The sequence below is a fragment of the Camelus dromedarius genome, chromosome 5 (assembly GCF_036321535.1).
Source record: "Camelus dromedarius isolate mCamDro1 chromosome 5, mCamDro1.pat, whole genome shotgun sequence".
In the NCBI taxonomy this organism is placed as follows: Eukaryota; Metazoa; Chordata; class Mammalia; order Artiodactyla; family Camelidae; genus Camelus; species Camelus dromedarius.
The window spans coordinates 74783729-74800557 of record NC_087440.1 but is presented as its reverse complement, the minus strand read 5'-3'; the positions used below and the strand labels follow the sequence as shown (position 1 = coordinate 74800557).

General features: G+C 35.2%; 1 protein-coding gene across 3 annotated transcripts in view; it reads left to right on the top strand.

Annotated features, from left to right (window-relative positions):
• The window catches only part of CEP128 (centrosomal protein 128), a 357240-nt gene that overhangs the window by 16516 nt on the left and 323895 nt on the right, over positions 1-16829 (top strand). For all 3 annotated transcript variants that reach the window (XM_064486166.1, XM_064486164.1, XM_031454133.2), the window contains 2 exons: positions 13331-13457; positions 15011-15129. In XM_064486166.1, the coding sequence (XP_064342236.1) occupies positions 13331-13457; positions 15011-15129 (246 nt within the window). The remainder of the gene's footprint in view (positions 1-13330; positions 13458-15010; positions 15130-16829) is intronic.

Here is a 16829-nt window from a genome sequence, read left to right as displayed (position 1 = left end):
GATTCCACTGAATTTGAAAGCTTTAAGTCAGAGGGGGAAGGATTCAGGATATAAATTAAATTGAGACTAAATTTGGACCATGGATACCCCTCGTGGGGAGTTAAGAATTTTAAGGATGGTTTATTTTGAAGTAAGACATGCTCATTTCTCAAATAAATAATAAAACTCCTATCTTATAGCCCTTTTTAGTTTCACTCCAAAGAGGTAACAGTTTTGACAGCTTCTTGTGTATCTTTCCAAACATTTTCTATGCAGGTATAAGTGTGCATATGATTGCTTAAAAAAATAGCATCATATGAAATATGTTATGCAACTTATTTTCATTTAATAATGTATCTTATATCATTTTTCATAGGACACAGTAACTCCACCTCGTTCTTTTGAATAGTTTTAATATTCCATAGGATAGATGCATCTGGGTTTTTGGTCGTTGCTGATATAAACAATGCAGCAATGACCATTACTGTACACATGTTTTTGTGTGTAATCATGTATAATTCTTGGGAATATTAAGTTCCTGAGTTAAAGGGTATGTGTGCTTAAAAATTTTCTAGATACTTCATTTCCTTCTTTTAGGATTGGCTAACTCATCTCTGTAAACTCTTAGAAAACCAGTTAAATTTATTCCTTCATGTTTCCAATTATGAGTATACACTCTAATAAGCCTAGTCTTACATGTGTACTATAATGATAGTTTTATATATATCTGTGCTGCACTGAGTTGTCACATAAATTACAAGTTTAATCGACGGTTTGTTATTTTCTTGTTACAAAGCAGAAGTATAGTCATCATTATTTGCTTGTAATTGGAAGCTAATTGCTTGAGCACAGGGAACATTTTTTCTCTCATAATGTTTTCTACTACTTTCATTTAGAAAATAAACTCTTGCATCTACAAAGTTTTTATGATTTATGTTGTATTTGACAGATGGAGCCATAGATCTTGTACATTTGGGTAGCTCATAAGATGTTTTAGATTTACCTACCTTATTAATAATGGGAGTTAATTCTTTGCTCTTAAGCTTATTAGTAAAAAAATTAAAAACATTATTAACTAGTAGCAGAGAACAAACTACCTTGTCGTGTTGAATATTAGATGCTTACATATGGTGGCAAGTTTCCTTTGAATTGAGCAATTGAGGAATAAAATTATGTAATAGAGAAACTTTTGTACAGGTAAGTGTTTAAAACACAAAGTGAGTTGTTCTGTGGCATTAAGCCTCTGTGGTAGGCCTAGAATTGAATAATGCTGAACCCTGGGGCAGTGGTTTTATATATGGGAAGTAAATAAACCCAACAGCTATTTCATTTCCATCAGAGTTGCAAGTTCATGGAATGCAAAGCCGCTCATATTAAAAATAGGACACAGGAAAACGAAAGTCTTTCCTTTTGTGCTTCAGGCCGTTCCTTGTCTGGTCTAGAGACTCCTCTTCATTTTACCCAAATTCTTGTTTCGTTAAAAATGGTTGCTTCTCCATCAAAGACCTAGAATTGCCAAAGTATTACTGAAGAGAAAGAAAGAGGCTGGAGGAATAACTCTCCCAGACTTCAGACAATACTATAGAGCTACAGCCATCAAGACAGCATGGTATTGGTACAAAAACAGACATATAGACCAATGGAACAGAATAGAGAGCCCAGAAATGAACCCACAAACTTTTGGTCAACTAATCTTCGACAAAGGAGGCAAGAATATACAATGGAATAAAGACAGTCTCTTCAGCAAATGGTGTTGGGAAAACTGGACAGCAGCATGTAAAACAATGAAGCTAGAACAATCCCTTACACAATACACAAAAATCAACTCAAGAAGGATCAAAGACTTAAACATAAGGCAAGATACAATAAACCTCCTAGAGGAAAATGTAGGCAAAACATTATCTGACATACATCTCAAAAATTTTCTCCTAGAAGAAATAAAAGCAAGAATAAACAAATGGGACCTAATGAAACTTACAAGCTTCTGCACAGCAAAGGAAACCATAAGTAAAACAAAAAGACAGCCTACGGAATGGGAGAAAATCTTTGCAAGTGAAACCGACAAAGGCTTGATCTCCAGAATATATAAGCAGCTCATACGACTTAATAAGAAACAACCAAACAACCCAATCCAAAGATGAGCAAAAGACCTGAACAAGCAATTCTCCAAGGAAGAAATACAAATGATCAATAAGCACATGAAAAAATGCTCAATATCACTAATTATCAGAGAAATGCAAATCAAAACTACAATGAGGTAATCACCTCACACCAGTCAGAATGGCCATCATTCAAAAATCCACAAATTGACAAATACTGGAGAGGCTATGGAGAAAGGGGAACCCTCCTACACTGCTGGTGGGAATGCAGTTTGGTACAGCAACTATGGAAAACAGTATGGAGATTCCTCAAAAGACTAGGAATAGACTTACCGTATGACCCAGGAATCCCGCTCCTGGGCTTATATCCAGAAGGAACCCTACTTCAGGATGACACCTGCACCCCAATGTTCATAGCAGCATTATTTACAATAGCCAAGACATGGAAACAGCCTAGATGGCCATCAACAGATGACTGGATAAAGAAGCTGTGGTATATTTATACAATGGAATACTATTCAGCCATAAAAACTGACAACGTAACGCCATTTGCAGCAACATGGATACTCCTAGAGAATGTCATTCTAAGTGAAGTAAGCCAGAAAGAGAAAGAAAAATACCATATGAGATTGCTCATATGTGGAATCTAAAAAACAAAAACAAGAAAACAAAGCATAAATACAAAACAGAAATAGACTCATAGACATAGAATACAAACTTGTGGTTGCCAAGGGGGTGGAGGGTGGGAAGGGATAGACGGGATTTTAAAATTGTAGAACAGATAAACAAGATTATACTGTATAGCACAGGGAAATATACACAAGATCTTGTGGTAGCTCACAGAGAAAAAAAATGTGACAATGAATATATATATGTTCATGTATAACTGAAATATTGTGCTCTACAGTGGAATTTGACACAACATTGTAAAATGATTATAAATCAATAAAAAATGTTAAAAAAAAAAATGGTTGGTTCTCGATGATGTTTTCCCCCAGCATACAGAGAAGGATGTCTGTCACTCACTGCTTTATGTTATACTCCCTCAATAGAGCAATGATTTTCACCCTACCACCTGTAAGCTACCTGGAGGAGCACATGCCATAATCTGTGAGAAGATGTGCAGCTCAGAAACAGTATTTCTCAAAACAGGTGATTCTGTTGGGCTCCTCAATGCAAATTCCTTTCTTAGCATTAAAATATTTATTGTTATGAAATGCAGCAGTAAAATGAGCATGCCCCAAAGGGAAGGTATGTAATGTGCCAACTATCATGGTTTATCTGAGTCTTTCTATTTATATTCTTTAAGTCCTTTAAGTACATGGTAATATTATGCTCTTTTTTTTTTTTTTTTAAATCATTGTGTGTTCTGTTTAGGGAGGGACCCTGGAGAGTAATTTTTTTTATTTTCTTTCTTTTTGAGATTGTGCTCCAACTCATGCAAGTTCTCTTGCTGTGAAATCTGGTTTTTTTTTTTTTAAACATCCTATGACAGGGTTAATCCACTTTAACCAATGTTCAACTGTTAAAAAATTTCACCATGTGAAATATCCATTTTCTCATTGAAATTACTGTTTCTCTTTTAAAATATAAAAGATTTCCTAGGAAATGAGATCACCTGTTTTGTTCTAGGGAAGACAAGAGCTTTTATTATTAGCTTAGACTTTATAAATGATACTATTGTTAAACCTCAGGAAATGGATGTAAGTGTTACACAGTTGACCTTTGAACAACACAGGGTTTAGGGTGCCGGCCTTATGTGTAGTTGAAAATTTTTGTATAACTTATAGTCGGCCTTCTGTGTCTGAGATTTCTCCCTATCTGTAGTTCCTCCGTATCTGGTTTTGTATTTGTGGATTCAGCCAACCTTGAATCATGTATGCTGTGGTGTTTACTATTGAAAACAATCTGCATATAAGTTGACTAGTGCAGTTCAAACTGGTGTTGTTCAAGGGTCAACTGTACATGAACTTAAACAGTTATTTTATTGGGGTTTAATTTTGTGAAGATAACTTGCCAGTGAGTGAGGGGCTATATAAATATTTGATGCACTGTGTTCCTCCTTAGATGATCTCCTTCAGCAAGAGAATGGTGAGAATTATTCCTGTTGTATTCAAATCAAGAGTCATGAGTCACTTTTTTGACTACTTTTCCTTGGATGCACATAATTTCATTATTTTCTTGAATCTTTATAACCTCCAACCCTAAATTTAACTTTTTGCTTATTACATGTGAAGGCCTTTCTCTACTAGGAGTCGAGCAGCGTTAGAGGATCAGCAGTGGGGTGTGTGGTGTTTCAAAGAGGAGCAGCACCTACCTTTTCATAGTCTCTTTGGGAATTTCTGCATAAGTTTAGTTCACAGGCACTATTTTTTTGTATGAAGTCATTTAATTCTTTCAACAGTTCTGTTAGCTAGATACTATTATTATCTTTATTTATAAGATAAAAACACTGGGGGCACAGAAGGGTCACTAACCTGCCCAGGGCCTCACAGTTGGTCAGTGATGGAGCCAAGGCTAGGATGTTATCCCAGAACCCAGCATCAGGATTCACTTACCTCAGTGAGCCATGGTTGCCTGCATTTTCATGATGCTGTGGATTTATATTTCTGATAGTTGGGATTTTGGATTCAGAGTTTGAAGGGTTAATAATTCACATTGATAAACTAGATTTTGGAGATTATGTTAATTGATTAAAAACCAGAAGGCCACTCTCAGGCAAGTCATTAATATTACAGCTGGTACAATGTCCGGTTGTTTCTCAAGCTGTAAATTTGTTGGGAGGTCTGAGAACATTTGGGTCAAAGAGGACCTGTGGGGAAGGTTTTATTTGAAAGCTTTCTGTGGAGATTTGGAACATATTATACTCCTGTGTTAAATAGTGCAATTGATTAGCTTAGTGTTTAAAATATTTCTGGAACTGTGTGTTCTTATTCATGAGAGGAGAGATCTGTTTTTATGTTAATGCTATAAAAATGGCATGCCCTCAAGAAAGAATATTCAACATAAAAAGCTAATACCTTCTGCAGTGGAAATTTGGAATGCAGCTGATGAGGCTAAAGTAGTTAATATTGGGGATATAAGAAAAATACAGTTCTCTTGGTTCAAATCAGCAGGTTCATTAAGTACATGTTTAAGGTAAAGATTGGTTAATATATAGTAATATCAAATTAGAGCTTAGAGGTTTGCATTTATAGGCAATTTTCTTCTAATTAAGTATTCTGATTAAAATTTCCCTTTGGGAATAATAGGATGTTACCATCTGGCACATGAACTTTGGAAGAATTTGAATGTTAAATAACAGAAAGTCCAGGGTTTTTTTTCTATTCAGTGGGTTTCAGTTGTCAAATGTATTTAGTGACACCCCAGAAGGATAGTGTTAATAATGATTTAGAGTCGGGCACAGGCTGCTTGTAACATCCATGCCTTTCTCTCTAGCTGAGTTCTACTAATTGTCTTAAAGGTGAGAACTGTTCAGTCTTTTGTTACTACTTAACTTTAATGTTAAGTAACTCTACTGTTAACAACTTAAAGTTATTAAGTTACTACTTAACTTTAACATTAAGTAGTAAGAGTCTATAGGTAAGAAATTGTAATGAAACAGATTCTGTTAGGACCTTCTTTTTGTAAATATATTTCAGATCTTAGGAATTAGGTTCTTAGAGTCTTATGTTTAAAATTGTATTGCCAAATCTCTCATGAAACTACTGGATAGGAGAATAATTTTTTACAAAATTTTGCTTTGAGACTGGTGGAAAAATGTAGACTTTGGAGTCAGACTTAAAATTGAATCCTGATTTTTTCCACTAGAAACCATCTCAATAACTTTGGGCAACTTACTAAACCTTTCTGAACTTGCGTTTAATCTGAAAAATGAACAGAATCATATATACCTCATTATAACTAACATTTATTAAAGTGGTTACACTATTTTAGACACTTGCTAAGCATGTATGTTCTTGTTATTTCTTTAATTCATCCAATAATCCATGTCTTCAAGTATTTGCTGTGTTCTTAATATTAGTGCTTTGTACATTATAGGCACTCAGTATTGTTACTTTTCTTTCCTTGAATTCTTCGGGCCTAACTTCAGTCTCTTGTGTATTATTGTGACTATAAACAACATAATGTGTCGTAACATTCACAGTGGTAGGTGTATCCAATTATTTCAACTTCAGAGTTAATGCTAAATTAGACTGCATACATAATATTACTTTTCCCCCTCTCATGTTCATGACTATATTGTCTGCTAACCTAAAATATAGTAATGTACTATTAAGAGCACCTTCCATTTTCCATGCACACTCATTTATTAACATTCAAAATATTATATGGGATATTTAAAAAATTCTTTTAAAAATGTGGTTAGAATATGTGTGATATATGAGCTCTGAATACATGAGATTTCATTTAAAAATAAAGTAGTTACATAGATAAATATGATGTATCACTTGAAAGGGGGTTTATGAATTTCAAGAATGTTACTATGGACTTATATTTCCATAAATCAGCATCTGGAAAGCGGTTAGGCATAGCAGTCAGATCTAATGATCTTTTTGGTAAATAGAAAATAAAATAGCAGCAGTCATTTAAAAAATACATTTCAGCAACAGATGGTGAGACCAGAAAAGTGTACAAACCATAAATTTGCTCTCTGATTTTATAAAACTCCCCTCCTCCTCCTCCACCTCTCCCACCTCCTCTTCCTTCTCCTTCTCCTTCTTCCTTCTCTTTGTTCTAGTTTTAATAGGAGATAAATAGACTGTAAGGAGGCAAAATAGAGCTGATAGAATTAACTCTACAACCAATCTATTTTGTAGTCTTTTGCCAAATCAACCTTGGCATTCTGTGGAGAAATAGGCAGTGAAGGAAAATCAAGCAGAAAGCGCTTATGCCTATGGGTAACATTATTATCCTGGACAAGATTTTTAAAATGACCTTTTTTCTGCTTCTACTTTTGTCCTGGATTTTGCCAAGCTGATCTCTAACATTTGTAAATCGAAGTACTTCAATTTTTTAAAAATGTCAACTTTATAGATATATCTAAATTTATAGATAAATCTAAACACCAACTGTCTCCATAGTCACCAGTGCTGTGTGCATCGTGATTGCTAAATACCAACTCTTTACTGTCAGGTGAAAACAAAACTAAATGTTAGACGAAATATTCAGATGTTTCCAGTTTCTGCTCAACCATGCAGCTAAGTGATTGATGGCAGTTACCTATTCATGACCTAATTTGCATGTATTTTTTGTTATCTATGTTATATTAGGGGATTTATTTTCTTAGTTTGAAAAGAAAGGACAATTTGGAGTAAGAAAGTATCTGAAAAAACTAAATGGGATCTTTTATAAATGGTTTCCAAAATTTAAGGCTGCCTTAAATTGCAGCATTTAGAATTTTTACCAGGGTTGTTGTTTTGTTTGGGTGTTTTTTTTTTTTTTTTTAAATTTTGTTTTTCATTTGCATGTAAGCTAATTATTTGAATATTTGGTAGCTATTATATTTGAGTAATCACTGTTCCTACTTTATTTTTATTCTGGTCTCTTTGTGGAAGTAATGGTAGATATCTTTTAAGAATTTCCTTGTGACTATTTTTAGCATGCTTTTTTTTTTTTTTCCTCTCTGACAATGAGCTCAATCAAGGATGGAATTAGTTTTGTTGAGAATGTGTATGTGAGATACACTGGTATTAGTAAAACAGTTGCTGATACTATAAATTGACCAAAGAAGTTTATACACATGGTTCTTTGCCTTTTCTCATCTTGTCTTATTGAAGCCAAATTTTATTGAATATGATTTATTTCTTAGGCATTCTTGATTCTGTGTGTGGAGTTAGTGCTTAGTTTCTTAGTTGTTTACTGCTGCTTAGAAACCTTACCTTCCCAGAGATTGATCAAGAAGCTTGCTATTAATGAATTTTGGAAAGTCAATATTTTTTTTACTTAAACCAACAAACCAGAGTTCTGGTCCCAGGTGAGATAGAGATTAGCGTCCTCTCCCGCTGAGTACAGATATAAAACCTCCACTGAATGCATGGAGCTGCTATTTGAGGACTCTGAACAGAGAAGACGGTCCTTGGTGCATGGTTAGTGTGTGCATGAATTTCATTACTTCCTTTTGGTCAAATAACACTAGTCCCCAAACAACATAATTCAAATTTCAATTAACACAGTGTATTAATGATGAGTAACTGCGAAAAGGACAAACTTGGGTGCTAGCTCTTCAGTCCACACAACTATGTAAATAACAGAGCACTGCTTTTGAAATCTGTTGCTGATTGGTCACAAACAGTGAAGAGTATGGTTGTGATACTTCCTTGTATTCCAATGATAAACCTGCATGCTACTTTACAAAAATAAATAATGATAATAATAAAAAAGGAATTGGTCAAAAAAGTGGAAGTGCAGCAAATAAATGTAATAATACTGGAAGTGAAATCTGAATTCTATTATGGAGGAGTTACAGGTGGGGTTATAAATAAATAGCTGATTGGGGGAATATTGACACTGCTGCTCTTTAAGATTTTCTAGATATACAGCCAGAGGAATTCTTTGAAGTCATTTTTAGGGAATGACAAATTCTTCTAAAGAGCTTGTCTAGATTAAAACATCCCATTTCTTCATTAATTTTTTGCTCTTATATTCATTATCTGTAATCTTTATAATACAAACTACCATTTACTGAACAAACTAATTTTCCCTAAGCCTTGTTCTAATTATTTTATATACATGATCTTACTTCATCCTCAGAATGTTAGGGTATGAAATTAGTTGACAGGAACAGAAGCAAAAGTGGTATAGCTGAGGAAAGCACTGCCAGACTCCCCTCTGGTCCTTCTGAATCATGATGTCTTTAATGATCACATCTCTTACTTGGCGAACCCGTTGCTGCCTGAATGATCTCCTTTCATTTGGTTTGAAATGTAGTTAGTCCTTTTGAGTTTTACATATATATTTTTTTAATTCATTAAGCTTGTCTTATACTTTGTCTCAATTCAGAATGTTTCAGATAGAGACATCACAGGGCTTTCAGAGATCTCTATGAGAATTTTAAAATTTGATATTTTAATGTTAATCTAAAAGCTTATATAGCTTTAAAATTTTTTTTACATATTTACTGGTTTCCAGAATAATGAGTTGTTTCCCTAGCATTGTCTGCTGGTGACCAGTGATGTTTTTTTCTCCTTGAGTATCATTAACTCACAAATTTATATGTATTTGAAGTGCTTTAATCCATTGTAATTAATATTTTTATTGATTCTCAAATTATTTTATCTTTGGCTAGAGAGAGAGTTCTCAACTTGACTTCTAAGTTTAAAAGCATGTCTTAATTTGGATAAACCACCTTGTAAACAAGTACTGCCATTCAATTTCAGTGCCCAAGTTTTACTTTTATTCATACTGGTACATTGCAGTAATGCTTCAATTGTTTTAGTCTAATATTAAATGAATAGAGGTGAAAGAATAAACCTGATACGTAACTAGTACATTTATATCAAATTGAGGTGAAAATATGTCATAGCATGTTCTCTGATGCTGGTTTTGCAGTATTTCATGGAGGGGAAAGTGGGGAAAAGGATTAAACACTTGGTGAGGTATTCATGCTAACTCTTAGAATCTGCACCATGGAGTCAGTACCACCATCTGTGTGAAGCACTGATTTGGTTTCAGCAAAACAGCATCATCCATCATAGTAAACTAATGTTCAGTTGGGTTTTATTAGTGTTGTTTTTATGTAATTTCAAATTTGGCTTGCTTTTGTACCTAATTAGAAGTTAAAATCCTAGAGTTTTGAACAATTTTTATAATCTTATATCTCTGTATCGCTTTGTTTTTGTATATTAGAAGTTATCAAATTGGTTTTGTATATCATGATTAGATTTTGTGCAGTATCTGCTACTTTTAAGTGTAGGTTTTAATTCTGTTGCATATTTAGCTTTGTATCTTAGGTGAAAGACCTGTTTTTGCCCTGGTATTTGTAGGAATGATTAAAAAAATCTTTATTTCACTTACTTACCTTTTATAGTTCATTTTTATATTTTGGTCTTTATATATTAGCCTGTTCATCTATTTGATGGTTTATGGTATATCTTTTTAGATTTTTAAAAATGAGATTGCCAAATAGAAGTTGCCAACTAGAGGTTGTCTAACCTCTTCTTTTATTTCTGAAGTGTTTAGTTTTCCAACATCTGTTATTCCTGCTAGATTTTGGGGATAATGAATAATTTCTCTTGTTCTGCAATATTTTTCCATATATTCTGTGGTGAGTTTTTTGTTGTTAGCAGGGATATGTGTGTGTGTTAGTGTGTGTGTGTGAAAATTCATCCTATTAATCAGCTTTTAGTTACAGCTCAGGATTTGTTAGCAAATAAGCCCACATAAAAAGAATGCTGGCAAGTTCTCCTTCTGACATTGGTAGATAAGATTATTTTGGATTAACTCTCCCATTCAGAATGACTGGAAAGGCGAAAAAAAATGTAAAAAGTAATATTATGAACTCATCAGAGAACCACCAAGGCAGTGAGGAATTTTGTAGTCAAGATCTGGCAAAAATTGAAGTCCGGAAGGATTAGTCCTGCATTTGGGACTCCTACTCCATCAAGGCAGAAGCTGATTTCAAAAGAGATGGCTTAGAAGCAGACAGGATAGAATTAGAGCTATTGATAGACTCAAAGAGGCTAGGGAGGCCAAAATTGGGGTTCAAGAACCCTCTAGCTTTTGATTGAGATCTCTAAGAGTGATAATCTAGGAAAAATGGTGAACTGAAAATAAGAGCAGTGATAAGCTGAAAATTGACCAACCCTAATGGGGACAGAAGCCCAGCTATGAATCATCTCAGTTCTAATTGAATTAAGGTGCTTAGGGTTTCCTCATGACTCTAGCCTGACTTCCTGATAGAAGCAAAACCAAATCCCTTCTGAAGGAAGGTATCATCCTACAGAGCTTTAAATAATCTCTACAATTTTTCATATACAAAGTCTATCAATGATAAAAGTACTCAGGCTTAAGAAGTGACTGAAAATCAAGGGAAAAAACAGACAACAGAAACATAAAGAAATACAATTAACTTGTTCAAGAAATTAAAGGACAAGATTGAGGATTTTGACAAAGAATTGGAAACTTTAAAAAGAATCAAATGAAAATTACAGAAACAAATATAACCACAATAAGCAAACATAAATAAATTAGAAAAAACATCAACAGATGGATTAATTAGCTTGTATACAGCTTGTATACAATAGAAGAGAGAATTAATAAATTAAGAGATAGGCCAGCATAGTAATTCCAAAAAGAAGAATGGAGGAATGAGAGGATGAACAACACAGAAAAGAGCATAGATGACAAATGAGATTTGGTAAAAAGATACAACTTAAATGCAAATGGATTTCCAGAAGGAGTGAGAGGAAAGAATGGGGCAGAAAGAATGAAGAGAATGTGGCTGAAAATTTACGACACATGAAGGACACCAAGCTACAGATTCTATACTCTGTATGGATCAAAATGGAATAACTACAAATAAAACTGCCCATAGTCATAGCATAGTAAAACCACTGACAGTCAAAGAGAAAATCTTAAACATAGCCAGAGCTATAAAGGGCTACAATAATAGGAAACAATAATTAGAGATGACAGCTGACTTTGCTTCCAAAGGGATAGTCAACTATACTTAAGTTAATAAAAAACAAACAAATAAAAACTATGAGGAAAAAGTGGAACTGACATCAGGCTTAGCTTGAAAGATGTGAGTAATAAAGATAAACACAGGAAAAATTAGTAGAGCTGGTTCTGTCACTGACTTGTGTGATCTAAAGTCATTTTACATTTCTAGTCTTTTTTTCATGTTACAGTTTAGATTTGAGCTTTTTAATTTTTACACTGTTTAATCTTATTCTGAGCCTTTGTCATAGATAACTCATAGGCTATTTTATGTTCACTGTGTAAGACCTCTTGTCTTCGTATATGTTACAAATAGTTCTATTTTACTTGTGGATAAATTACTCTCCAGGTTGACCTTAGTTCTCCCAGGCCTCATCTGTATGTTTCCAGGACTGATAGTCTCGGTCCTACAGCTGGAGAACACTCAGGCGGGATGGGGTTGCACATATCTCAGTTTAGACAAGCAAGGAGAGATGGTATGGAAGTGTTAGCTTTTTTTTTGTTCCCCCCAGAAATGAGAGCAGCAATAGAGAGAGATTCCTGAAATTCTAACTGTATTTCTTTTAATCCAGACTGTTTTCATGAACTTGGTTCTCCAGCAGACCTAAATCCAAACAACCAAAATGAAGAATTTACTCATTTGTGACTCATACTCTGTTTCAGCTGTGTTCTCCCTTCAGCCGAGGCTACTTTCTTCCTACACAGCTCTTCAAGGAAATCAACTTCATTCTTTTTTTTTGTGTGTGTGACTTTCTCTTTAAAGAGTTACAGGTGATTTGTTTTCTGGATCCATATGTTATTTGGCTAAAACATCTAGACTGAAGTTTCTCAGCAATTCAGGGTGTGTGGATTTTCCTCTTTGTTCCTTTGGGTTTCAGTTGAACCCTCTTTTCAGGTCTATAGCTCTGTACAGCTCTGGATAGTATTCCCAGCAGTTAGTGTGTTTTTATTTAATGTAGTTCTTTAGGTCTAAAAAGATGTCTTATATCCCCTGCTGGCTAACTCCCTAACAATCTGAAGAGAGCATATGGATAACTGTAATCCCTAGTTTGTGCTATCAGTCTGACATCTGACCACATGGTTTTCTTGGATTTGAAATCTTTGAATGAATGAAAGAGATGTTCTGATAGAGTTAGGCAGTGCACATTTTTCTCATAGCAGCAGTCACTGTGACAGCTGTTCACTTTCCTGTTTGTTGCAGACATGGGGTTTCTGAAGGAATGTTTAGAAGGGAGAAAGGCTTTCTCTTTTTTCAGATGTGTTGGCCTTGTTACATTTCTCAGCATGGGTGGCACGTCAGTCTGGTTTTGTAAGCGCTTAGATAGTACACATCTCTTCCATATTCTGATAATAGGAAGGTGGAGTAGGTAGTGACAGAGGCTGTTTAAAACCAGGTGTTAGAATTGGTTCTTAAAATACTTATGTTGACTATTTTTATGTTTCCTAACGTAACTTAGTTCAAAATTTCCCTGATACAAATTCTCTTTGGGAACTCAGATAGTTCAGAAATAACTTTAAAAACCTCCAGGCTATTTTCATTTGGAAGTTGTTTAAAGAGAATAACCCTCCCATCATTATATTCTTTAATTTAGTTAAAAGAAAGCTTGGAACAATCAATAGGCCAACTGCGGAGTCAACGTTTGTTGAGAAACTCAGGAGGGAGAAGTGTTTCTGTTACAAGTCTGAGTACAAGTGACCTCGATGGTGGCACCATGACAGGTAAACTCTTCAGATGTTCTGAAAACCCCCTTTTTTCCCCCCTTAAAAATATTCCTGAAGTACCTACTGAATGCATGTAATTGACCTGGGGCCCTTTGCTGCAGTGCTTGCATGGGCTAAGACCTGGAGGTGGGACCTGGGACCTGGGACAAAATACAAAGAAATTGTAGGAGACTAAAAATAACTGGGTGCATGTTCAGTTAGGGCAAATTGTGAACAACAAGATTAAAAAAGACCAAAAACCCAACTGCTACTTCTGGGGTGTCTGGAGCAAAAGCAGGGTACTGTGCGTGATCTCCACATATAGCACCACCAAGGGGGTGGGCAGACCATCTAAGCCACCCTTCTGACCCAACTTCTGGACCCACCCCTACTCTCACCCAATTTGAGAGCCCAGCTTGCCCCCACTTCCCCCCAAGCTCAGGAAGCTAGCAAGGGCACCTGTTAGTTGTTCTCACTCCCTCCCGCTGCAGCACGAGTCCTGATAAAACCTAGCCTGAATTTCTTGTCTGGCCTCTTATCAATTGCTATTGATTAAGGAGTCCAAGAACCCTGGTCAGGAACATAATCTTTGGATAAATACAGCCTATACATAAAGTCATACAAACAAGGTGTTAGAAGATGCAGTTAGGATTTTACAGTGAGTATTTTGAAATATGTTGAATGGGACTTTGATCTTCTGAGCTTATTACTTTTGTTCTTCCCATACTCTGTAGACAATGTAGAGCTTTTCCTGGCAAAACCTGGATTTAATTGTCTGCCTCTAATCAAAACAAACACACAAGTAGGATTTACCATGTGGTGTACTTTCTGTGTTAGAAGTCTTGTCCTAGCTCCATAGTTTTTCAGATGTCTCATTATGAAGCATCCTGTGACACTTACTAAGAGCAGGGGAATTTTATCCCTGGTGTGCAGCTAGATTTCAGTGGCTACATAGAAGGTGATAATACTTTGCCTAGAATTAATCTACTTTCCTACAGTACTGAGGGTTATGTTTGAATAGAAAAGACTTAGAGAAGTCTGCAGTGAAGAGGTGATTTAGTTAGTGAACATTAGTAGCTTGCATTGTTAATATTGCTGTTGATCATGATAATGATGATTAAAAATTGGACAGTTATTCTTTATGTAGTTTAGTTTTTACTGATTTTTAAACACCATTTATATTTTAGATGAATTAATATGTTATTTGAAAAATTCTGTTTTATTAGATCTCAGGGAGTCATCAAAGTTATTTTTATTTAGCAATTTATTATTTTTATGTAAGAGAAAATATTATATTTCTTCTTTGAAAAGTACAGCCAGTTAGAACTTCTGATGTGTTCCATTTACAGGTTATTTCTGTTGTTCACGTTATCTACTTTAAGGGCAAGATAAGTGCCAATTTTGTGGAATTTTATAGCCACAGCAGGGTACTTGTTTATGGTTGTCTGTGGGAAATAGTCTGGGTTAAGGGCATGTATATATATTCATGTCGCCATGTATTTACTGAGTAAAATTTTAGTTTCTTCTCATTTAGTGTTTTTAATCCTCTCCCTTTTCTTTCTTTTGTAAAGAGAGCCACCATTTTCCACCTACCTCACCTCTCAAGGACTACGGGGATCAACAGGGTATTAAACGAAATAGGTCCAGAGCTGGTGTCCGATTCGTTCAGGAGACTGATGACGTGGGCCAGGTACTCTGTACCCATTCTGCGGTCTGTATTCCTTGAATTCTATTTAAATGACTGACACTTGAATTTTATGGCTATGTTTTAACCAAGTTTGATCATCAGTAACTGTAGTGATTTTTTTTTAAACCAAGTAAACTATTTTATTTTCAATGTATTAATCATCATCATACATTTATTTTGAACTTTGTTATGGAGGATTATATTTTGTAGAACATTTAAAAGTGAGTTTAGTTGGACATGTTTTATTTCCTTGTTCAGCTGGCTCACTCTTCGCTAAGCCCTAAGTCAGCTACTTTCTATTTTGCCAAGTTTGGTTTAGTATGAACAAGTTAGTCTTTGTGTGGTTAACCTATTGATTTTTCCACTAGTGTTTTTCTGATTGTTGAATCGTTGATGGAGCCACTATCTATTAAGCAAGAATTCTAGACTTTTTCTACATAGTCACTAAAAATTTTGAAGGTATTAGTTCTGTGGAAATATTTCTTTTTCTGTTTCTTTAAACTACTCTGCAAGAGCTGAAAATTTTTTGTTGTTGTAGCTTTGGGTAACTAAATTAATTAGATAAGGGCTATGAGATGTTGCCGACTTTGATGCCTTTTATTAGTTTTAAGATTGAGGGCTCAGAGTTTGTTGGGATCCTCATCTGTAGCTTTTTCTTGTAATAGCATAAGATAAAGAGAGGACAGAACAAAGTGCATTGGAAGACACCTTATAGAAACTTCTGACTGTTTTTTATTTTTCTTTTTTTGGTAGGTGCAGCTTGCTAGTGTGGATTATGTGGTTAAACCTAGAGCAGAGAACAATATCCTAACATTACTCATTTACTCTTTCATTTTATTTATTTAGTGCCTCTGTCCTGGGACAGTGTTTGTGCTTGGAAACAGTGATGAGCAAAAACCTTGTCTTTTCATGCAGCTTACAATTTAGAGGGGGAGCTAGATACCAATCAAAAAGTACCTTAGTATATACTTGTAATTATGAGCTGAGATGAGTGCTATGACAGAAAGAAGCATTGGGCTATGGGAGTGTATAGTTTAGGGACCTGCCCCAGTCAGGGAAGGCTCCCCAAAGAAAGGCTGATTGAGCTGAGATCTGAAAGTTGAGTAAGTCATTTGAGGTAGAAGTAGTACTTGGAAGGAAGGAAGATATCCATGAGTAATTTAAAGAAGGCCATGTGGCTAAAGAAGTATGAAGCCTTGAGACAATGCACAGCCTTGTAAGAGAGTGACAATTATTTTGAAAAGATCACTCTGGCTTTAGTGTAGAAAATGGAGTCAGTGTGGGCAAACCAGTTAGAGGGATGTTGCTGTGAGCTGTTGGTCACTTGGATTAGGATAAATGGAGTTGGAGAGAAGGTGGCAGATATAAAAGGTATTTTGGTGGATAAAAATGAAAGGTCTTGATGATCACATGAACATTTGGGGAGGGTGGGAATTAGTGAAAAGGAGGTGTCAAAGATGAGTCCTAGGATTCTGGTTTGCAAAACTGGAAAATCATGATGGCAAAAACCTAAGTGAATAGTCTGTTGTTCATCTGCCATATTACCTCCGCTCCTTTCTTTTTAATTTTTCTTCCCTGTTTTGTCTGTTTTCTTAAGATGACCTCTAGCTCCACATGACTGTGCACTTTCTTAATGCCCCAGTGTAGCATTTGTGGTTCTGTTTCCAGGGCTGTCTCCCATGTTAAATTGTGAGCCACTTGTT